Source organism: Desmodus rotundus, chromosome 5, assembly GCF_022682495.2.
Source record: "Desmodus rotundus isolate HL8 chromosome 5, HLdesRot8A.1, whole genome shotgun sequence".
NCBI classification, from domain to species: domain Eukaryota; kingdom Metazoa; phylum Chordata; class Mammalia; order Chiroptera; family Phyllostomidae; genus Desmodus; species Desmodus rotundus.
This window is the reverse complement of record NC_071391.1, coordinates 15,620,947-15,638,724: the sequence shown is the minus strand read 5'-3', so window position 1 is coordinate 15,638,724 and position 17,778 is coordinate 15,620,947. Positions and strand designations below refer to the sequence as shown.

The window sequence follows — 17,778 nt, the reverse complement described above, 5'->3', positions numbered from 1 at the left end:
TTGAATTCTCTTCAGACTTGACATCCGTTGGGGGTCGGAATCATCATTTGCTTCCTGGGGCCTTCCGCAGGCTGGAACCCATCTCTGACCGCCGCTGGGTGAAATGGACTTCTGCAAAGAGCCCTCCGGTTTTGTGCTGTCCGCAACAGTACTTTCAGTCTTCGGAGAGCAGCCTTTCCCCAAGTGCTTTGTCGTGCTTGTCGAGACTGGGAAGGGGGTCTGCTTACAAGCTTGAGTGTTTTAGACCTTGTCTCAGTGGTAGGGTTTTTTCCTGCCCCTTTGCTGTATTCATGAGAACTAACCCTAAGCCTTCTGGTGATTCTCGTATCTTTCACGAGTCAACATTTTCACGGAGGATGACTGCTTAGCTGATGTAGGAAGGAGCTTGGTGAGTTTGGAGAAGAAGGATGCCCCATGCTGGAGCAAAGCGAGCAAGTGAGGAGAGTACCAGGTGATGGGGTGGGGAGCGTGGGTCAGAGCCAGGGCGTGCAGACACTCACGAACCTCAGGAAGGAGTGGGTTGTAAGCACATCAAAAAGCCATTGATGTGTGTTAAGCAGAAGAGTGACATGCTCTCCTTGATCATTTTACCAGGTTCCTTGCTACTGTGTGGAGTCCGGACTAGAAAGGAGCAGGAGTAGAAGCCAGTAGATAGTCAGGAGGCTGTTACACCTTGTCTATACCTGGGAGCAAGGCAGAGAAGGAGAGCAGTAGGTGGAGCTTAGAGGAGCAGAGTTTTTAAGAAAGGCGTGGGAATAATGATCTGAAAGAGGTACGGAGTTTATCACTTGAAAAAGTCTCAGGGAATTTGGAATCTTCTGGGGATAGCTATGTTTCCATCAGGACGAGGACGTGTAGAGGGAACTTTCAGAGCACATGAGGCTGAGAGGATTTAGGTGTATTTGTTTGTCACTGAGTAAGAGTTTCAAAAGACACGGTAGAAGTACAGGAAGGGGAGAGTGGGGAGGGATCACGTTTGATCAGGCTCTGTCCAGGAACGGGGTGGGGCTGAGTGTTCTGCTATTAACAGGTGACTGGAGAAGTTTGCCCGTGTGCCGGTGACCGGGATCAGCCAGAGGTCTGAATGGTGGAATATGTTCTCATAAACTCTTAGAGAAGGGAGCGCATTTGTTTTCAGTGCTACTGTCTTAGGTCAAAACTCTTTTGAGATAACAGTTCCTCTAAGTTGTGTTTCTTGGAAATGCTGTATTACCAAGAACGGAACCTTCATCACGCAAACTCTTCCAATTTCAAATGCACGTTTAGTGGAGCTGAGGTGACTCTGACAGTGAGTGTGAAGCCAAGTTTGTTTTTGCTTAAATCTAGGAATTTCTCGTTCTTGTCCTGCCCCCAGCAAACAGTGTCAGCAGGCGTGTCCCACTAAACTGCATTTGCCTTTAACGTGGCCAGTCCAGGAGGAACGACGGGAGTCCTCGTTCTAGCCTTGTCTGCAGCGCCGGGTTTCAGATGCCTGCGGAGGGAGCTGCTGCTGCAGAAAGCCATGCGCCGGCCTCCCCAGCCCTCCTCTGTGCGTGAGGGAGGCACTGGGTGTGCCATGGAGGATGGCTGACTGCACGTGCCAGGCCCGTGTGCCTCGTGTTCTCTCTCACCTGCCAGAACTGCCCGTGCCAGATCAGTGCCCCAAATCAGGAACGAGTTTAATGAAAACCCAAAGATTTATTTTGGCAAGTGAGTTTAAAACCCTTTGAACAGATAACCTCAGTGATTTCAAATCTCTGCCTTTTCAGCCAGCCTTGTGCTGCAGCAGATCTCATTTCAGAAACAGCTGCTTCTGTTTTTAAAGTAATGGATTTCAGATCGATGTTGATGATATCATCTGAAGTGTGGTTGAGTCAGCAGAACAACTGTGGAGATGACTTTGTAGGGTCATAACTCTGTTGTCTTTCCATAATTTCCATGACTAATATGCTTGTTTATGTCAGATTTTACAGATACGTTATTGCTCTGGACAGGAAGTCCAGGCGTGCTCTTGTATTTGCGCTATAGACACCGCTTTGCGGTCCAAGTATAGCTGCGAGCTTAGGTGAACCGCCAAGCAGTCTAGGAGCCAGCCAGGTTCCCAAAGGCAAGGCAGCAGCGCAGTGTGGCGGGGAGACTGAAGAATGACTTTGACAAGGGAGGCATTGTTGGCATAGTCATGAGTTGGCAGCAAGGGCAGATAAAGGGACAGTTGACCGTCGTCAGGTTAAGTAGATGTAGCACAGGCCAACACTTAGATTTCGAAGTATTTCAGTCTGCAAAAAAAGGCCTTGACCATAATTCTCAAGCACGTGTATGATTCTTGAACCACAGAGCTAGGGAATTCCTTATTGTATCTGTTAGCATCTCGAGGAAACCCATTTCTTGACCATGGAGACATTCCAAGCAACATCTGACTTTATTTCTTGTTTTTGAAGCACAGGTTCTGGAATAAGTTTTCTGGATCTGCAATTTCCCTTTCCTCACAACTCAGCTCACTCTTGAAGTACCTGCCCTCTCGATGCATCGTCCCCACTCTGCTCATATACCGACAGCGTGGACACTAAGAGCAAATACACTGGCCTTTTTTCTGTCGCCCTTCTTCCTTGTAATGTCAGGCACCCATACCTGCCAACTCTGCTTGAGATCCAGCCTTCTGCTCGCTGCTGCTTCTGTCGCCTTTTGGCTTCTGAAATACTTTATTATCTTTGTTATTCTCATACTTTTCTTATTGCCACCTCTCTGCCACCTTTGAAGTTTTTTTCTTTTGCCTTCAGCCCCTTGAATATATCCAAGATGATCTTTGATTTTGTATCTTTGAGTGTATTGTCTTTTAGGAGATTATAAACTGGCAATGGATTGTAACGGCAATTGGCCAACGTCCATTTCTGTCTTATTATTATGTCCCCAGCATTTAGCAGTGTGTGTGTGCGCGCGCGTGTGTGTGTGAGTGTGTTGTAAGTGCATTTGGAATGGGATGGGTGAGGAAGTAAGTAAGATCGCATTTGTTCGTACGGCTCCAGCCATCCCTTCTTTGGTGGGATGAGTTCTGAATCTCGGATGTCCAGCTTTGACGTTCATCTCAAGTCCCAGTCGTCACTCTCGGCGTGTTCATGAGACGCGCTCCCTTGTGACAGCACTCGTAGCTTCTAACCTGACGCCATCAAGTCGCATGATTGTTCTCTGAGAAAAGCCGTAATTCCTCCTGCTGAAAGTCTGTTTATGTTCATGATAGCGCTGCTCTCCTGGTCAGGTTAAAAACAGGAGTTCTTTTCAGTTCTCTCTCGCCCTCTTACTTTAAGTGTTTCATTTCCAAAGTCTTCTTAGTTCTGGGACTGTGAAGAACGCATCCCTCTCAGAGTGACCGTCTTCACCCCAGGCTGTCTGTACCACGTGTCTGAAACACTAGCCATGACCCTTTCCACCCCAGTGTCCATAATTCCAGTCTTTCCCCTCAGTTTTGTCTGGCACCCAGAGGCCAGGTATTTTCGGAGTAGTTCACATTCTTTCTCTCTCTTTCTTCTCTCCTTCCCCCGACAGATGCCAGTTGAGCATCTGCCATGTGTGGGGTGCTTGTGCCCAACTCTGGAGCTGTAGCAGCGAACATGACAAATGTGGGCCCTGCCCTCAGGCGGGTCACAGGAGCTGGACAATTGTCAGATGAACACAGAGAAGTAATGATCCTGAGCTCTGACTTTGGATGTTACTCTGAGTGCAGTGCGAATGAATGAGGTGGTGACTTGGTCTGGTTTCCGTTGTAAAAGGTCACTCTGGCTGCATGTGAAGAATAGTTTGGGGAGAGGCAAGAGCAGGAGACTAAGTAAAACGCGGTTCCAGTGTCCTCAGTGGGAGACTGCTGGTTCGGACTAGGAAGCAGGCAGTGAGTGGAGTTGAACAAGTGAATGAATCAGATGTGTGTTTTTCAGGCAGAACCAACAGAACTTGCCAATGGTAGTTGAGATGGTAATTGTGAGGGTAAGAACCAGGAGTGACTCCCAGGTTTCTGGCTTGAGCAGTTGGTGGATGTAGGTGCTACTCTGTCAGATGGAGGAGGAGTGGGTATTTTTGCACTTGATTTTGGCCTTAAGGAGAATTTGTAGAGAGAATCAATAGTTCCCTCTTCTCCGTGCTAGGTTTGAGATGCCAGAGACTTTCAGATGTAAAGGAGGCCTTTGTCTAAGTCTGGAGATCAGGTGACAAGCCTGTGCTGGAGATGTCATTTGGGAATTGTCAGAATAACAACAATAATAAAGTGATAATGAACGATAACAGGTGAATAGTGTTGACTCTGTGCCTAGCTCTGTTCTAAGTTCTTTACATGTAACCCTCCCATAGTTTTATGAAGCTCATACTGTGCTATTATTTATCCCTGTTGTGCAGAAGAGGAGGCTGAGGTAGTATTAAATCATGTGCCTGCCCGACACACCTCAGAACCTGTTTGTTGAAATGAACTGAAGCTAATAATACAGACAATATGTTAAGCATTGCCATTCAGGGCAAGGGAACAGAGAAAGAGTAGCAGAGAGCCAAGATTGAGCCCTCTGCTTTCATCACTTTGTTTTCCAACTCAGACGTCTTTATTTGCTCCTCCTGAACCGATGGGTAAAATGTAAACTCCTTAGCCAGACTGTCTAATTGCCACATAATCTTTGCTCAGTGTACTTTGGTCTCTCATTGTTCCCTGTGTGATTGCACCAGTCTGCTAAATTATGTCTTTGCTCCTTAGGCATGATCTCTACCTTCTTGTTCACTTAAGTCCTTCGAGGCTTCAAGGGCCCAAGGTAGCCTTGAAGCTTCCTTGGGGCCTCCAATGCAGAAACTAATAATAGCAACCACATGTCAAGAACTTGCTGTGAGCTTGGGAAATGAGTAGCAGGCTCCTATTTTGCTCATTTGTGTTTTGTTTTTATAAGTATCTTTGTAGTAAAAAAACAGAACATTTTTTAGATAAGTAACTTATCTCTGGGATCAGAGATGACGCGGAAAACCAGATGTCCCCTTGGTGACTGAGATCACTCATTCAGAAGCATATTTTTCTTTCAACGGCCTTTGCTGGTTGAGTCGGGGTCACTGGGATTCAGAATGTGATTATTGAAGATGAAGAAGTGTGTGTGTCCTGAGCTCTCTGTCGGGCACTGCCATGGGGAACGGCCAAGGGAGCATCAGGGGAGCCTAGCGGACGACAGGCCTGGCTTCGGAGCTTAGAGGCCAGGCAGGGTGTCAGGACAAAGGTTGACAACACACGGCATGAAAGAGGGTGTTGTGTGTCGGGCCCATCAGCAGCGCAGCTGGGCGGGCGGCTCTGGAGCAGAACCTGGTCTTCAGACTTTTGTGTTTACCACCCAGTAATTTTAAAGAAATGGAATTATTTCCCAAAACGTGTACCTCAGGACATTTAACATAAAAATTCCACTTAATCAGCTTCCCTGGAAAACCCAGATCGAGCTACATTGGGGGCACTGGGAGCTGGAGCACAGAGCAGCTCCCCCTGTACACAGGCCCTGGCACTCTGACCCTCCGTGGTCCCCTCTGCCCGCCGGGGTACACTCGCCTACACCCCTCATTTATGCTCCTTGCTGGTGTTTCTGACCCTTCCAGTACAGTCAGAATGCCTTATAATGAGGACAGGAAACACTATAGGATTTCAGAGGGAATAGAGATCACTTTGGAGAGCACAGTAGAGTGGGAATTATACAGGCTTTAGAGCCAGGCAAAGGTAAGTTCAAGTTCTAGCCCGGCCTGCCGCCTGCCGGCCTTCTGCCTTAGGAACGTGCTTTCCTTCCAGCTCCCTTGGTTTAAGAAGAATGAACAATATGATATTATCTCCCTCACAGGATTGTAATGAGGATTAGCAGTAATGTTATTAATAGTACCTAACAAGCCTGGCACCAGAGCAACACGCACCATGGTTGATCCTGTTCAAAAAGTGCAGCAAGTTCCTTGGTTTAAGTACCTGGAAGTTGTTGTATAAAAGAAGTCTGGCCGAGTTGGTGGGGTGGGGGCTGGGGCTGAGAGAAGCAACTCCAGGTGGGTTAAAGAATTAAATCTAAAACATGTAAAAAAAAATTTTTTTAACTAAAAGGAAATGTAGTTGTACATTTAACTTTCCTCAGGGTGGGAAAAGACTTTCTAAGCATAACAATTGTGGAGGAGAGCCCTGGCTGGGTGGGCCAGTTGCTTGGGGCATTGTCCCGTACACCAAAATATTGCCCACCAAAATGTTGCCGGTGGGATCCCAGTCAGGACAAGTACAGGAGGCAACCAGTCGATGTTTCTCCCTCCCTCCCCCTCTCTCCCTCTCCCTCTCCCTCCCTCCCACTCTCTTCCTTCCTCCCCCTCTCTCCCTCTCCCTCTCTCTCTCCCTCCCTCCCACTCTCTCCCTCCCTCCCCCTCTCTTCCTCCCTCCCCCTCTCTCCCTCTCCCTCTCTTTCTCCCTTCCTCCCACTCTTTCCCTCCTTCCCTCTCTCTCTCTCCCTCCCCCTCTCTTCCTTCCTCCCCCTCTCTCCCTCTCCCTCTCTTTCTCCCTTCCTCCCACTCTTTTCCTCCTTCCCTCTCTCTCCCTCCCTCCCCCTCTCTTCCTTCCTCCCCCTCTCTCCCTCTCCCTCTCTCTTCCTTCCTCCCCCTCTCTCCCTCTCCCTCTCCCTCCCTCCCACTCTTTCCCTCCTTCCCTCTCTCTCCCTCCCTCCCACTCTCTTCCTTCCTCCCCCTCTCTCCCTCTCCCTCTCTTCCTTCCTCCCCCTCTCTCCCTCTCCCTCCCTCTCTCCCTCCCTCCCACTCTCTTCCTTCCTCCCCCTCTCTCCCTCTCCCTCTCTCTCTCCCTCCCTCCCTTTCTCTCTCTCCCTTCTTCTCCCTCTCCCTCCAAAATCAATAGGCATGTCCTCAGGTGAGGATTAAGAAAGCTGCAGAGGAAAACCAAAGGAAGGTCAGTAGAGTTGACTCTAAAAAATGGGGGCTACTCTGTGTTAAATATCAAAAACACAATTAGAAGGCACATCGCAAATGAAAAAAAATTGCTGTCATAAACACAGAAGGCCAATAGAAATGAGAAGTGTGGCAGACAAAGGCAAAACGCCTTACTCTCTGCGGTTACAGATCAGTAAGGAAAATGTTAACACCTCGTAGAACAATGGACAGAACAAAAACGTGAACAGAGAATTCACAACAGAAGAAGCGCAAGCAGCGACCAGGCGTGTGGAAATTTGTTCACCTGGGCTGTTAAAGAGCTCCGTTTGAAGAATAAGTTGCCGATTCTCCCTAAGTTTTTTCTTCATTGTCCATTGATTGTGTTCAGTGTGGGTGACGTGGCCAGAAGACGGGTACTATAATTTTTCACGATGGACTCATTAATGGCCACAACCTTCTTAAAAAGGCAGTCTGGTAGTATAACTCAGAATGCCTTAAAGTCCGTGCCGTTGGGTCCTGTAACTCCATTTTGAAGAATATGACCTAGAAGGAGACTCAGAAATGTTTTGTCCGAGATCTATGTGCAATGTAGCATTTTCTTTTTTTTTTTAATAGTACACACACGTGCACATTCAGTCTCCAGACACGGGCATCCCCGCTGGACCCTTACTGCCAGCACTGTGCCGGCATAGACAGGTAGTCAGAAATATCCGTGAAGTTAAAGAAGGAAGGATATGTTCAGACACAGGAATATTATATAGCCGTGTTTTTAAAATTCTGTGTATTTAAGACATAGAAAAATGCTCACGATACAGTGTTAGAATGTAGAGTACACGGTTATGTATATAGACTATTCCTGTGTGTGTTGTATGAACTCTGAGTGATAGGGTTAAAGGTGATTTTTATATTTCCTTGGTGCTTTCCCTCAGCCATTTGGCACGTATTTCTTGATACGTGTGATAACTGGCACTGAGCGTGTTTTGAAAGGGCAAGACAGCATAGTCCTCCCATGATTCATTTCATTAGCAAGCAGAAAGGCAGGCATTGACCGAGTAATTACAAGTGCATTACATATTTTAATAAAATTATGTTAATGTTATAGAAGAAAGAAAAACTATGCCAGTAATGATTTTCAGGCATTGATGATTATTTTAAATTTCTAAGACAGTTTTTTAAGGATAAGGAAGGAGTAATTACATGAAAAATCTACACAGATCTCATAAAGTATGCAGTTATCTTTCCAGTGAGAAGAAGAATGTTTAGATTTCCTGTCTGTTGGGTGGTCAGTAATGAGATAATAAATATACCCAGAGGCCCTGGCTGGGTTCCTCAGTTGGTTAGAGCATCATCCTGATCCACCAAGGTTGTGGGTTCTGTCCCTTGTCAGGGAACACGCAAGAATCAACCAATGAGTGCATAAATAAATGGAACAACAAATTGATGTTCTCTCTCTCTCTCTCTCTCTCTCTCTCTCTCTCTCTCTCTCTCCCCCCCTCCCCTCACTTCTCTCTCACCCCCTCCCCTTCTTCTCTCTCTCTAAACTCAATAAATAAAAATTTTAAAATAAATATATACACCCAGACAATTTTCCCTAAATAGCATTTTTCTAGAGGAAACAGAATAGGCTCCTATCTTGGTGAGGCGGATGTGAGAGTTGTGGAACTTTGGGAAGCCCTGCCACGCCGTGGGGATTAGGGTTAAGCCCTCACGTGAGCTGGCTGTGGTTGGGAGGGAGTGAGAATGATGATCGGCACTAACATAAAATCACATATTTCTCCTTTTTTCACTTGTGGTTTCAAATGTGTGGAAAACCAAGCACAGCAACAACAAAGCTTCCCCTGTGGACTGATTGTGATCCTAGAGCTTCTTTAAACTGGGATCAGGGATGGAAAATTTTATCCTAAGCCATGGGTTTTACAGCGACGGGTTTTGTTTTGTTTTGTTTCGAAGAAAGACCCGAGTAAATCCAAAGGGTTACAAGACGTGTCTTGGTGACTTAACCGTGCTAATGACTGTGAACACACTCCTGTAAACACTCTGGCCAGCGCTTCCACTGCTGCTTATCCATTCACTGGCTCGAGCACAGCCCCGTGAGCTCCTCCTGCATTTTATCTGCTGAGTGGGAAGAGTCCCTGCGGGTCTTGGTTAAGTTCACTGGTGGCGCTGTGGTCTGTTGCCTGTGTGGCCTCAGGAGAAGGAAGCATTTGTGAGCTCTGTGCTCCCTTGGTAGGATCCCTTACCCTCTCTTCTGTCTCCTGCAAATTAGGGATGCATTTTCTAAGCCCAGCGTGTTGGAAGGAACAAATAACAAGCCTCAAAGCAATGGAATCACCTCCGCAGTGGGGCCACTGTGTGTTGCTGTTTGCTTTGGGGACTGGATTAGAGTAGCTCCCTCCCAAGTGAAGGCTCACACTCTTCTACTTTTTAGTCCAACTAATGGTTATACGGAATGTAATTTATGTAACCCAACCTGAGGCTTTCTCTCGTTTGAAAAACTCAGCTCTTGGGAGCGTTAAGTGAAATGGAGACCTCTCGAACCTCATGTTCCATCAGTGCTGATATTTCCCTCCAGTATTTGGAATTCTCTTTCACTCGCTGGGTCTGTTCCTGCTTCATGTTTCCAGGTAGAATTGCAGTGCTCACCTTTTCTCTCCCACTAGCCTTAGAAGCCCCTTCTCCCCAACATTGGTTTTACTGTTCTGTGAGATCTTCACCTCCGGATTATCTTCATGTCGTGGCTGAGTGTCTTCCCCCTCTACTTCATTTCCCTTTCCTGCCCTAGTGTCTGTGCTTGACAGATGAAGGCCCCGTGGCGCCCCTTGATTATGGAGACAGCAGCAATTCTGCATCCAGCTGTGTGAACCTTGATCTGGTAACTGTCTTCACAGCCTAAGTCACGGAGCCTCGGGCCCCTACTCTCATGGGTAGTGCACTCCCTTCTGATGTCTTCTCTCCAGTAGAACATACACCTCCTCTGTCTGGGGTACTTATTTCAAAGAACAGTCTTTCGCTTTTCTTAGAGGGAGCTTTCCTGAGAAGGATAGGGTCACCTTCCCACTGCTCTTTGGTTGGCGGAAGGGTCAGAGGTGAATGCTTTTGATTTATTCCTACTACTGGAGGAGAAAGGTGGCAGACCCAATTAAAATCAATCACTGAAACAAAGTTATTTCAAACGTTGTTCCTTATCTCCTGCCTGTAAAAATTATGAGTTTGCTTACAAAGTCACTGCCAAGGATTGGGGCCTGGACCTTAGACTGTTTATGCAAGTTCATTATTGTTTTGATTTTGATTTTCCTGGGGGAAGTCATTGTAAATAGTTACGTTCTCATAAGCACCCCTACAATAATAAACATAAACACAGTATTGCAATGAAATAAATTCTGCGCTCACCCAGATGTAATCCCGTGCATCGGAAGTGAAGCATAGGAATGGATAGATCTGCCCAGAATAGAGATGAAGAAATCGGGAAGCTCAACTCTGACCCAGTCTCAGCTCTCAACATGCTCTTTGTTGCTGTGAGCAAGGAAGTTGTGTGACGCACCCGTCAGCTGTGCAGGAGGAGTCACGCCACACCTGGTGGGTTCTCTGCAGGCCGTGCCGTGGAGCTTTGTAGCAGTATTGGACAGGACGAGAAGTGGAGCTCTCTGGAAGAAAGGGCCAATGTAAAGTACCAGGCATGGGTGTCCTGAGTGTTCAGGAATTGTGATCCATTTTCCAAGACTTGAACATCCAGTCTCGTTTGCAACACTGTTCTGGTCTAGCCAGAGCTCACTTCTCTGAGAAAATCTGCTGCCGACTGCTCTGGGACAGGAATGTATCTCCAGAACACCAAAGGGCTGTAGGAAGAGTTGTGACTGGTTTTCACCTCGGTACCTGTGAGCGAATTAGCAGGCGTTGTGAAGGCGATCAGAAATCACCGTCCCCTGTCTAGTTTGAAAGCCCATTTTCCCACGCTATGTGAGAGACAGAGCGCGGTGTAAAGCAGATGTAAAGACTTCTTATATAAGTGAGTTTTCATTCTCTTATGGGCCAGAATGGGCTTTTTGGCATTTTGGATGCTGGTATAACAACAGCTAGCACTTCCAGCGACGTGCTTTGTGCCGGTCTCCGAGTGATCGCCACATCCTTTATCAGCTGAGGCTCACAACAGCCCCGTGTGGCAGGTGCGGTCATCGTCCCCGTTTTACAAGGAATAAATTGAGGTACAGAGAGGTGGAATAACTGGCCTGAGTCCAAACAGCTGCCAAGTGACAGAGCCAGGCAGGGACCCCCACGGTGGGGCCAAGGACAGGTGTCCGTTTCTTTGACCAGAGTCACGTTCTGGTGCATCTTGACCGCACAATTCAGTGCAGCGAATGCTGTTTTCTAGGAGGAGAATGGGGACTACACATACGTGGAGCGAGTGAAGATACCCCTGGGCCACGGGACCCTGTTAGTCATGGAAGGAGCTACGCAAGCTGACTGGCAGGTGAGAACACGCACGTAATGTGGACTCGCTCTCATGTGGAGGCAGCTTCCTGACTGACTTACGGTAATTCATTTCTGTAGTAAACGTGGTGCAAAGCAAGTTGCTTTTATAATGAGCAAGAGGCAGTAAAGTGACATTATTGCCAAGGAGTGTTGGTACCGCCGACAGTCAGACCGGGGCGGTGCCCATGGAACTGTCTGCAGCGACGGAGGTAACTGATGTCTGTGCAGCCCAGCGCAGCGGCCTCTAGACACCGTGACTGTGGGTGTCTTGAAATGTGGCCCGTTTGCTGAGGGACTGAGTTTAACCCCGGTAGCCTCAGAGCACCAGTGACGGGCATATTGAGCCGCATAGCTCCAAGGCTTAGACCAGGCCATCTTAAAGGCGGGTCAGTTTTTTTTGATCTTCACCCAAGGGCATTTTTTCATTGCTTTGAGAGAGAGAGGAAGGGAGGGTGAGAAACATCAGTGTGAGAGGGAAGCACCGATTGGTAGCCACCCGTTTGTACCCAGACCAGGGATTGGGGATCAAACCTGCGACCTAGGTAGGTGCCCTGACAGGAATCAAACCTGCAACCTTTGGTTATGGGACGAAGCTCCGACCAACTGAGCCACCCCAGGCAGGGCCAGGCAGGTCAGTTTTAAAGTGTACAAATTGATGCGAGAACACTGAGCGTGAGAGCAGAGCCCCATGTCTTCTGTTGGCATCTTGTGGTGAGAGTGGTGTGGGGTTTGTTTCAGAGAAGAAGAGGAGAAGACCTTTCTCCATGACTCTAAAGATCTTACTGCTGCTCATTTAAGTGAGGATAAAATAGAAATATGTGTATGTGCTCATAAATAAGCTTCCCATGGCTTTGAAGTAAAAATGTGTGTGTATTTATGTCAAAGTCATTTCTATTTCCATTCAGCATCGGGTGCCCAAAGAGTACCACTCTAGAGAGCCGAGAATAAACCTGACCTTCCGGACTGTCTACGCGGACCCCGGAGGGGTGCACGGGTGACGGGAGTCTTTGAGAGAGAAGCCGTGCTGAGACCGAGCAAGCCGTGCACTGCGAGGAAACTTCGAGAGGCTGGTCCAGCTGATCCCCTGGCCCTGCTGTTTGGAAGACGAGGGTGGAATTGACCTCCTAGGTTAGACCCCTGTTAAGTGCCAGCCAGCAGTTCATGTTCATAATATGTTTACTGTGGAAACAGTAATCCCTAATCACATCTTGAAGTCACATATGTTGTTTAGGCAAATTACTGTGGCTGTGCTCACAGATGATTCCGTCCATAAGCAGTTTTTCTCCTGCTGTCCCCTGCTTTGTTTGAAGAAAAATGAATTGCCTTTGCCCCTGGTATAAATCCACGTGTGTTTGCCCCTCGTGACTTAAGTGAAGTGGAGATGTTAACATGCGTCAGGGACTCTGGAGCCTTCCGTAGGCAGACAGCTGCTGAAACCCAAACAGAGGTGGTTTCACAGAGCTTTGCTGAAGTTGGCCTGGACTCCTTAACATTTTGGCTCATGTGCTATTGTAACGGAAAGCTGCATATTCTGGAAGCACTGTGTTTAACTCTGTCCTTCCCTGTCAGTCTTCCCAGGGCGCTCAGTCAGGTTGCAGGCCTGGGAATAAAGATGGAAGGCCGTGTTCTCTAGGTTCTCTAGGTTGGCCATCTCCAAGCCTGGACCTACTTGTAATACAGGAGAAAACTGTCCCCTCAAAGGGAGGAATACTTGACTGATGTCATGAGAAATTAATGCCCTGCTAATGACAGCTGTTCCACATAAATTCGTTTCCCCTAGAGAATTAGTCATCTCAACCCAAGCCAGATCGAAGCCAGAGCAATTCTGTAGGGGATGGACCCAGTTACCTAATAGTTCTCCTCGCTTTAGATGGCAGCAGCCTAGTGACTAAGGCTTTCTTCTGACTCAGTGTTCTCCTAGATACAAGTTTCCGAGATGCAAGGTTGAGTCCGTGAGGTCACTGAGGTTCCCAAAACAGAACAGAGTGGCTGCCCCTCATTGCATCATAGGAGCACGTGTTGTCTTGACCTCTTGACGTAGGGGCGTTGCGCCAGACGAATTCCAACCCAAAACCTGAGGGAAAACCTAAGGAAAACCTGAGAGAAAGAAAACAGGGCAAGAAGTTAGAGTTTCCCTCACTGCCTGGGGGGGGGAAATTTACAGAGATCTTCTTGCTCTTGATCTTGTTTCCATTCCATGCTGCAAGATTGATGATTCCACGATCATGGCCAAGTGCCAAAGACTAGGCAGGCTCTTCCCCAGGACTCAGCTATAACGCCATGCCTGGCCAGGCTCTGCTCTCTGACAAGCTCTCCAACAAGCCCGCGGGCTTCTCGCAGGGGAGTCCCTCCACCTTTTCTTTTTCTTTTCTTTTTTTTTTTTTTTTAATGTTGTTGCATGTGTACAGCTCCTTTCTCTCAGAAATCCCAAATGGCTTATGAAACATGAGCATCATACCAAGACTTCCTGTGAGGGAGGTACAAATCACCAGAAAAATAAAACCTCTATCTACTTCCTAGCTTTTCTATTAAAACAGACAAAACCTGGCCAGCGTGGCACAGCCAGTTTTGGTTATGAGTTGGATACACGATACTGGGAAATTCCTCTTCCATTCCCAGACACGAAAGGACTGGCAGATGGTTCCAAGTCTTACAGCAGCCCTCCTAATGTAGGGTCCTGACCTCCCCTGCGTCAGCTGCAGATTGGATCTCTTCGCTCCTCGGGGCCACGTCTGTCAGGGAAGCCAATTCCTACTGGACAGCAGACAGCTGAGGCCACCACCCGGGTCTCTGCATCTGAGAGAGCAGTCTTGGGTTTTGTCTCTTGCTCTCAAGTGCCAGCGCTGCCGTTTCCCACTACTAAAGTAACATCCCTTCTGAAAAGGGAAGTAGACAGTGGCCAGAGTAATAGGGCAGGGCGCAGGGCCAGACAGGAATCGCAGGCCCCGGAGAAGGGCGGCCACGCTCAGGGACTGCAAGGCCAGCCTGCTGCCGGGTCTCCTCCGCGGTAGATGTCAGCTAGGAATGAGGGGGAAGCTGTTTTCACCGCCATGACCCGTAAAGCAGAGGAAGCAAATACGATGGCTGTAGCTCGAGGAAAAAATGCTTTGTTTTTAGCTGCCCTTTTTTTGAGCTTTGATAACCCACCACACAGTGTCCTTTTTATACCTAGTCCCAATCTTCTCCACAGCCCTGCAAGACAGATACCGTTTCCAGGGTAGAGACCAGGCAACTGAGTCTCCAAGTGCTTCAGAAATTTGACAGGACTTATAAAATGGCAGAACCAGAATTCAAATGACAGGCTAAACCCTAAACTGCTTTTTTGCCTCTGCCATACTGAATTTAGGCGGAATAGTCTACTCAGCCTCCCTGGAACCCTGAGCCTCAGGGCTTGCGCTTGCAAAGCTGGCGAGCCTGCCACCCACCCAGTACCTGCCGGCAGAGCTGACTGCCCAGCCGCCGTGTTTGTTCCCTGGCTTTCCTGTGCATCAAGGCAGGCGTCTTACCTCATCTCTTCTATTCAATTTAGCATCTCCCAGTCAGAAACTGTGCTGCCACCTTGGTCATTTTACCTGGGAAGCTCACAGTGGCGGGGCGGGGGGGTGGGCACGGTACAGCAGGGACAGTATCTAGTCTCTGGCAACTTAGACAAGGTCTTTTCCAACCTTCCTGGCAAGTTACTCAAGAGCGCTTCTTGACCATATCCAAGAAACTGTCAGAGGTGGGTAAATGGTCCCTTCCTCCCTTCTTTCTACCTGTGAGTACATTTGGGGACCGAATGGCGTCCACACTCAGTGTCGGGCTTCTTCACAATGCTTCACGGCACCAGTCAGCAGACAGCCTGAGAGCGTGGCTCGGGTCACCTAGCACCGGATTGTGCCCCCGTACGGAGCTCCGGACCCGCACTGTCACGGGGCTACACACTCAGGTGGCACTGGCGGCTCCTAGTGAGTGCGGGTCACAGCTCACAAACCTGCCATTTCCTGGTGGCTCTCTCCCTGCTGCCTTTGTGGCTGAAGTGACCCTGCCCTAGTGCATGGCAGGTCTGCCTGGATCTGGTCCGTGAGTGACACCTCTCGAATTGTGTCGCGGCCACCCCAGGAGTTAAGTGGGCGCCGTGATGGGCAGAATGCTCTGGTAGGGGGGCTTAGAGCAAGCCCTGACATACTAAGGGCCCCTGCCCATGGGAGTTTCTTCCTTGAATTCTGGCAGCTTTTACTGGGAGGCAGAGTATCTGAGACCTGCTTTGCCTTTTCTGGTCATAAACACTTGTAGTGTTGAATCTGAATTCTTGATAATTTTTCTTAACAATGCCTTTGAAAAAGCCAAATGTTTCCATAGTGATGCATTCTGTTTGTTTAAGACTTTACTTATACATGGTTCCACCCACACGCTCTGCTCAGAGAGACCCAGTCTACAGTGGTCCTTTTCCCTCCGCCCCCTTTTCTCTGGAAGGAGCCCCCACGTGAGGCCCCTGTCAGTTTTGTGCTGCTGGAATCCAGTCTTAGGTCAGCTGTTTCTGTGTCTGGGCTCAACAGGGGAATGATGTGTTTATTAAGAGTGGCTCACAGACCAAAGGTGCCTTTTCCAGCTGGTGCCTTTTCCTGCTGTGCCGAACTACAGGCGCTGGGCTGGGCTGCTTTTCAGCGTGGAGCTGGGCCCGGGGGCCTGCACCTAAGAGCAGTGTAGGGAAACGGGACAAATTAGGCAGTACCCTTGCAGCCAGCATTACCTAAAAGATTATTTTGTCAAATGAGCGAACTGGGAGCTGACCAAAGTATGTGTGACAGCATTGTCATTATACTTATTTCTGTGCTGTCCCCCCCCCCCCCCCAGCATAGTAATGTGACATCACACTCCCTGGACTCCAGGGAAAGTCCCTATTTCTCATTTGGCCTCTGGGAGTGTGGCCCAGTTAGGCAGGATCCGAGCCTCTGCCCCAGGTAGCTTTTAATTCTGGATGCAAATTCCAGGTTTCTGAAAGGGAAGGAAAGGTGAAAACCAGGAAGGAGTGTAGAGTTTACTCCTGGGACCTGTTACATCTATAGTCTGATCTATTCCTAAAGGTGGCTCTGTGAGGTAGGTGGTTGTGTTGTGTCTTTTAATAGATGATGACACCGAGGGTCCTAGAGGATTGGTCGGATCTTGAGATCAGGTGTCCCGGGAGGGCTGGGAGGGTCCCGCTCGGTTACTTGTCAGCAGGCAGTCTGTGGTCTCTGGGCCTCCTCCAGCCCTGGCCCCAGGCATTGGGGGCAGCAGGAGCCAGAGTTCTCTGGGGCTGGAAGGACTGTGTTTTCTTGGCTCTTTTGCTGGGAAGCAATGGTAGAGACTCCAGTCCTTGCCTGGGAGCCTGGAAGCTTCTCTCCATGGGGTGAAAGGTTGGAGGAAGGGGCGGGCTGACCCAGGCTCTAGAGGGCCGAGGGCCATGTGAGTGGATTGCAGTTATATGCCCCCTGCAGGAAGGCGTGGGTGAGCACCTGGAGACAAGCACCTGCCACGCAGAGCCTGTAATGATCCAGGTGCCTCACCACTGGATCTGGCCAAAACCTTTCCTGTTGCAGTTAGTGGTGGAGACAGAAGGGCTTTCTGCCCTGTCCTCCTGAGAGGCTAAAACAGGAAGGCGCTCCCCAGGCCTCTCCATGGGCTCTCCAATGGCTAAGTCTGAGCCGCTGCCCTCCTTATCGGTGCTTGGGGAGTTGGCATGGGCGAGACCATCTAAGAAGGGAATCTACACCCCCCGAAGGCGACTCTGGTTGGGGGCTGTATCCTCCCTTTCTGAAGAATCTTGGTGGGATGGGTGGATGAAGGATGTCACAGGGGGCTTCCCAAACTCTGGCCTAGGGGTATTTAGGCTGCAGGGACCACCCAGGCAGGAGAGTCAGGGAGAGGAGAGGAGCCCCAGGGAAGTGTCTTCCTCATGCCCTCGTTAATTAAACTTTTCCGGAATGTTTTCTCTGAAAATGTATCAAGGGATTAGCCACCCATTTCTTCCTGACATCTCCACCCCCTTCCCCCCACCACACACACACTTTAGGCATTAGCCTTTATTTACCCAGACTGAAGGAGAAAGGAAGACAGCCAGCCTGGGGGTGAAAATCAGGGGGAGTCTGAATATGTGGCTCACCTCCCAGGGCCTCCCCCTCCCCCAGGCTTCCCTATGCCAGGAGGGGTGTGCCAGAGAGGGCATGCCGTGCCCTTTTTTGCCCCAAAGTCCTGTCAGGGCGTAGGTTAGGGACTACCTGCCCCATTGGACAGATGAGAAAGCTGAGGCTGGAGAGTAAAGGCCTTACCCAAGGGCCACGTAGGGCATGAAGGCCCAAATCAGGTGCTAGCCCCGTGTGCTTCCCACCCGGCTGAGGTTCTGTGACTTCCTCTGAGGTCCGACCAGCTAAAAGCAGAACCTGGTGACAAGAGAGGACATGGGCA

The 17,778-nt window shown here is 49.0% G+C and overlaps 1 protein-coding gene across 2 annotated transcripts in view; it reads left to right on the top strand.

Annotated features, from left to right (window-relative positions):
• Window positions 1-14,953, top strand: part of ALKBH3 (alkB homolog 3, alpha-ketoglutarate dependent dioxygenase) — a 35,205-nt gene extending 20,252 nt beyond the window's left edge. For both annotated transcript variants that reach the window (XM_024558797.4, XM_024558798.4), the window contains exons 9-10: window positions 11,252-11,350; window positions 12,258-14,953. In XM_024558797.4, coding sequence (XP_024414565.2) covers window positions 11,252-11,350; window positions 12,258-12,350 — 192 coding nt within the window. In that variant the 3' untranslated portion in view covers window positions 12,351-14,953. The remainder of the gene's footprint in view (window positions 1-11,251; window positions 11,351-12,257) is intronic.
• Window positions 14,954-17,778: the final 2,825 nt, after the last annotated feature.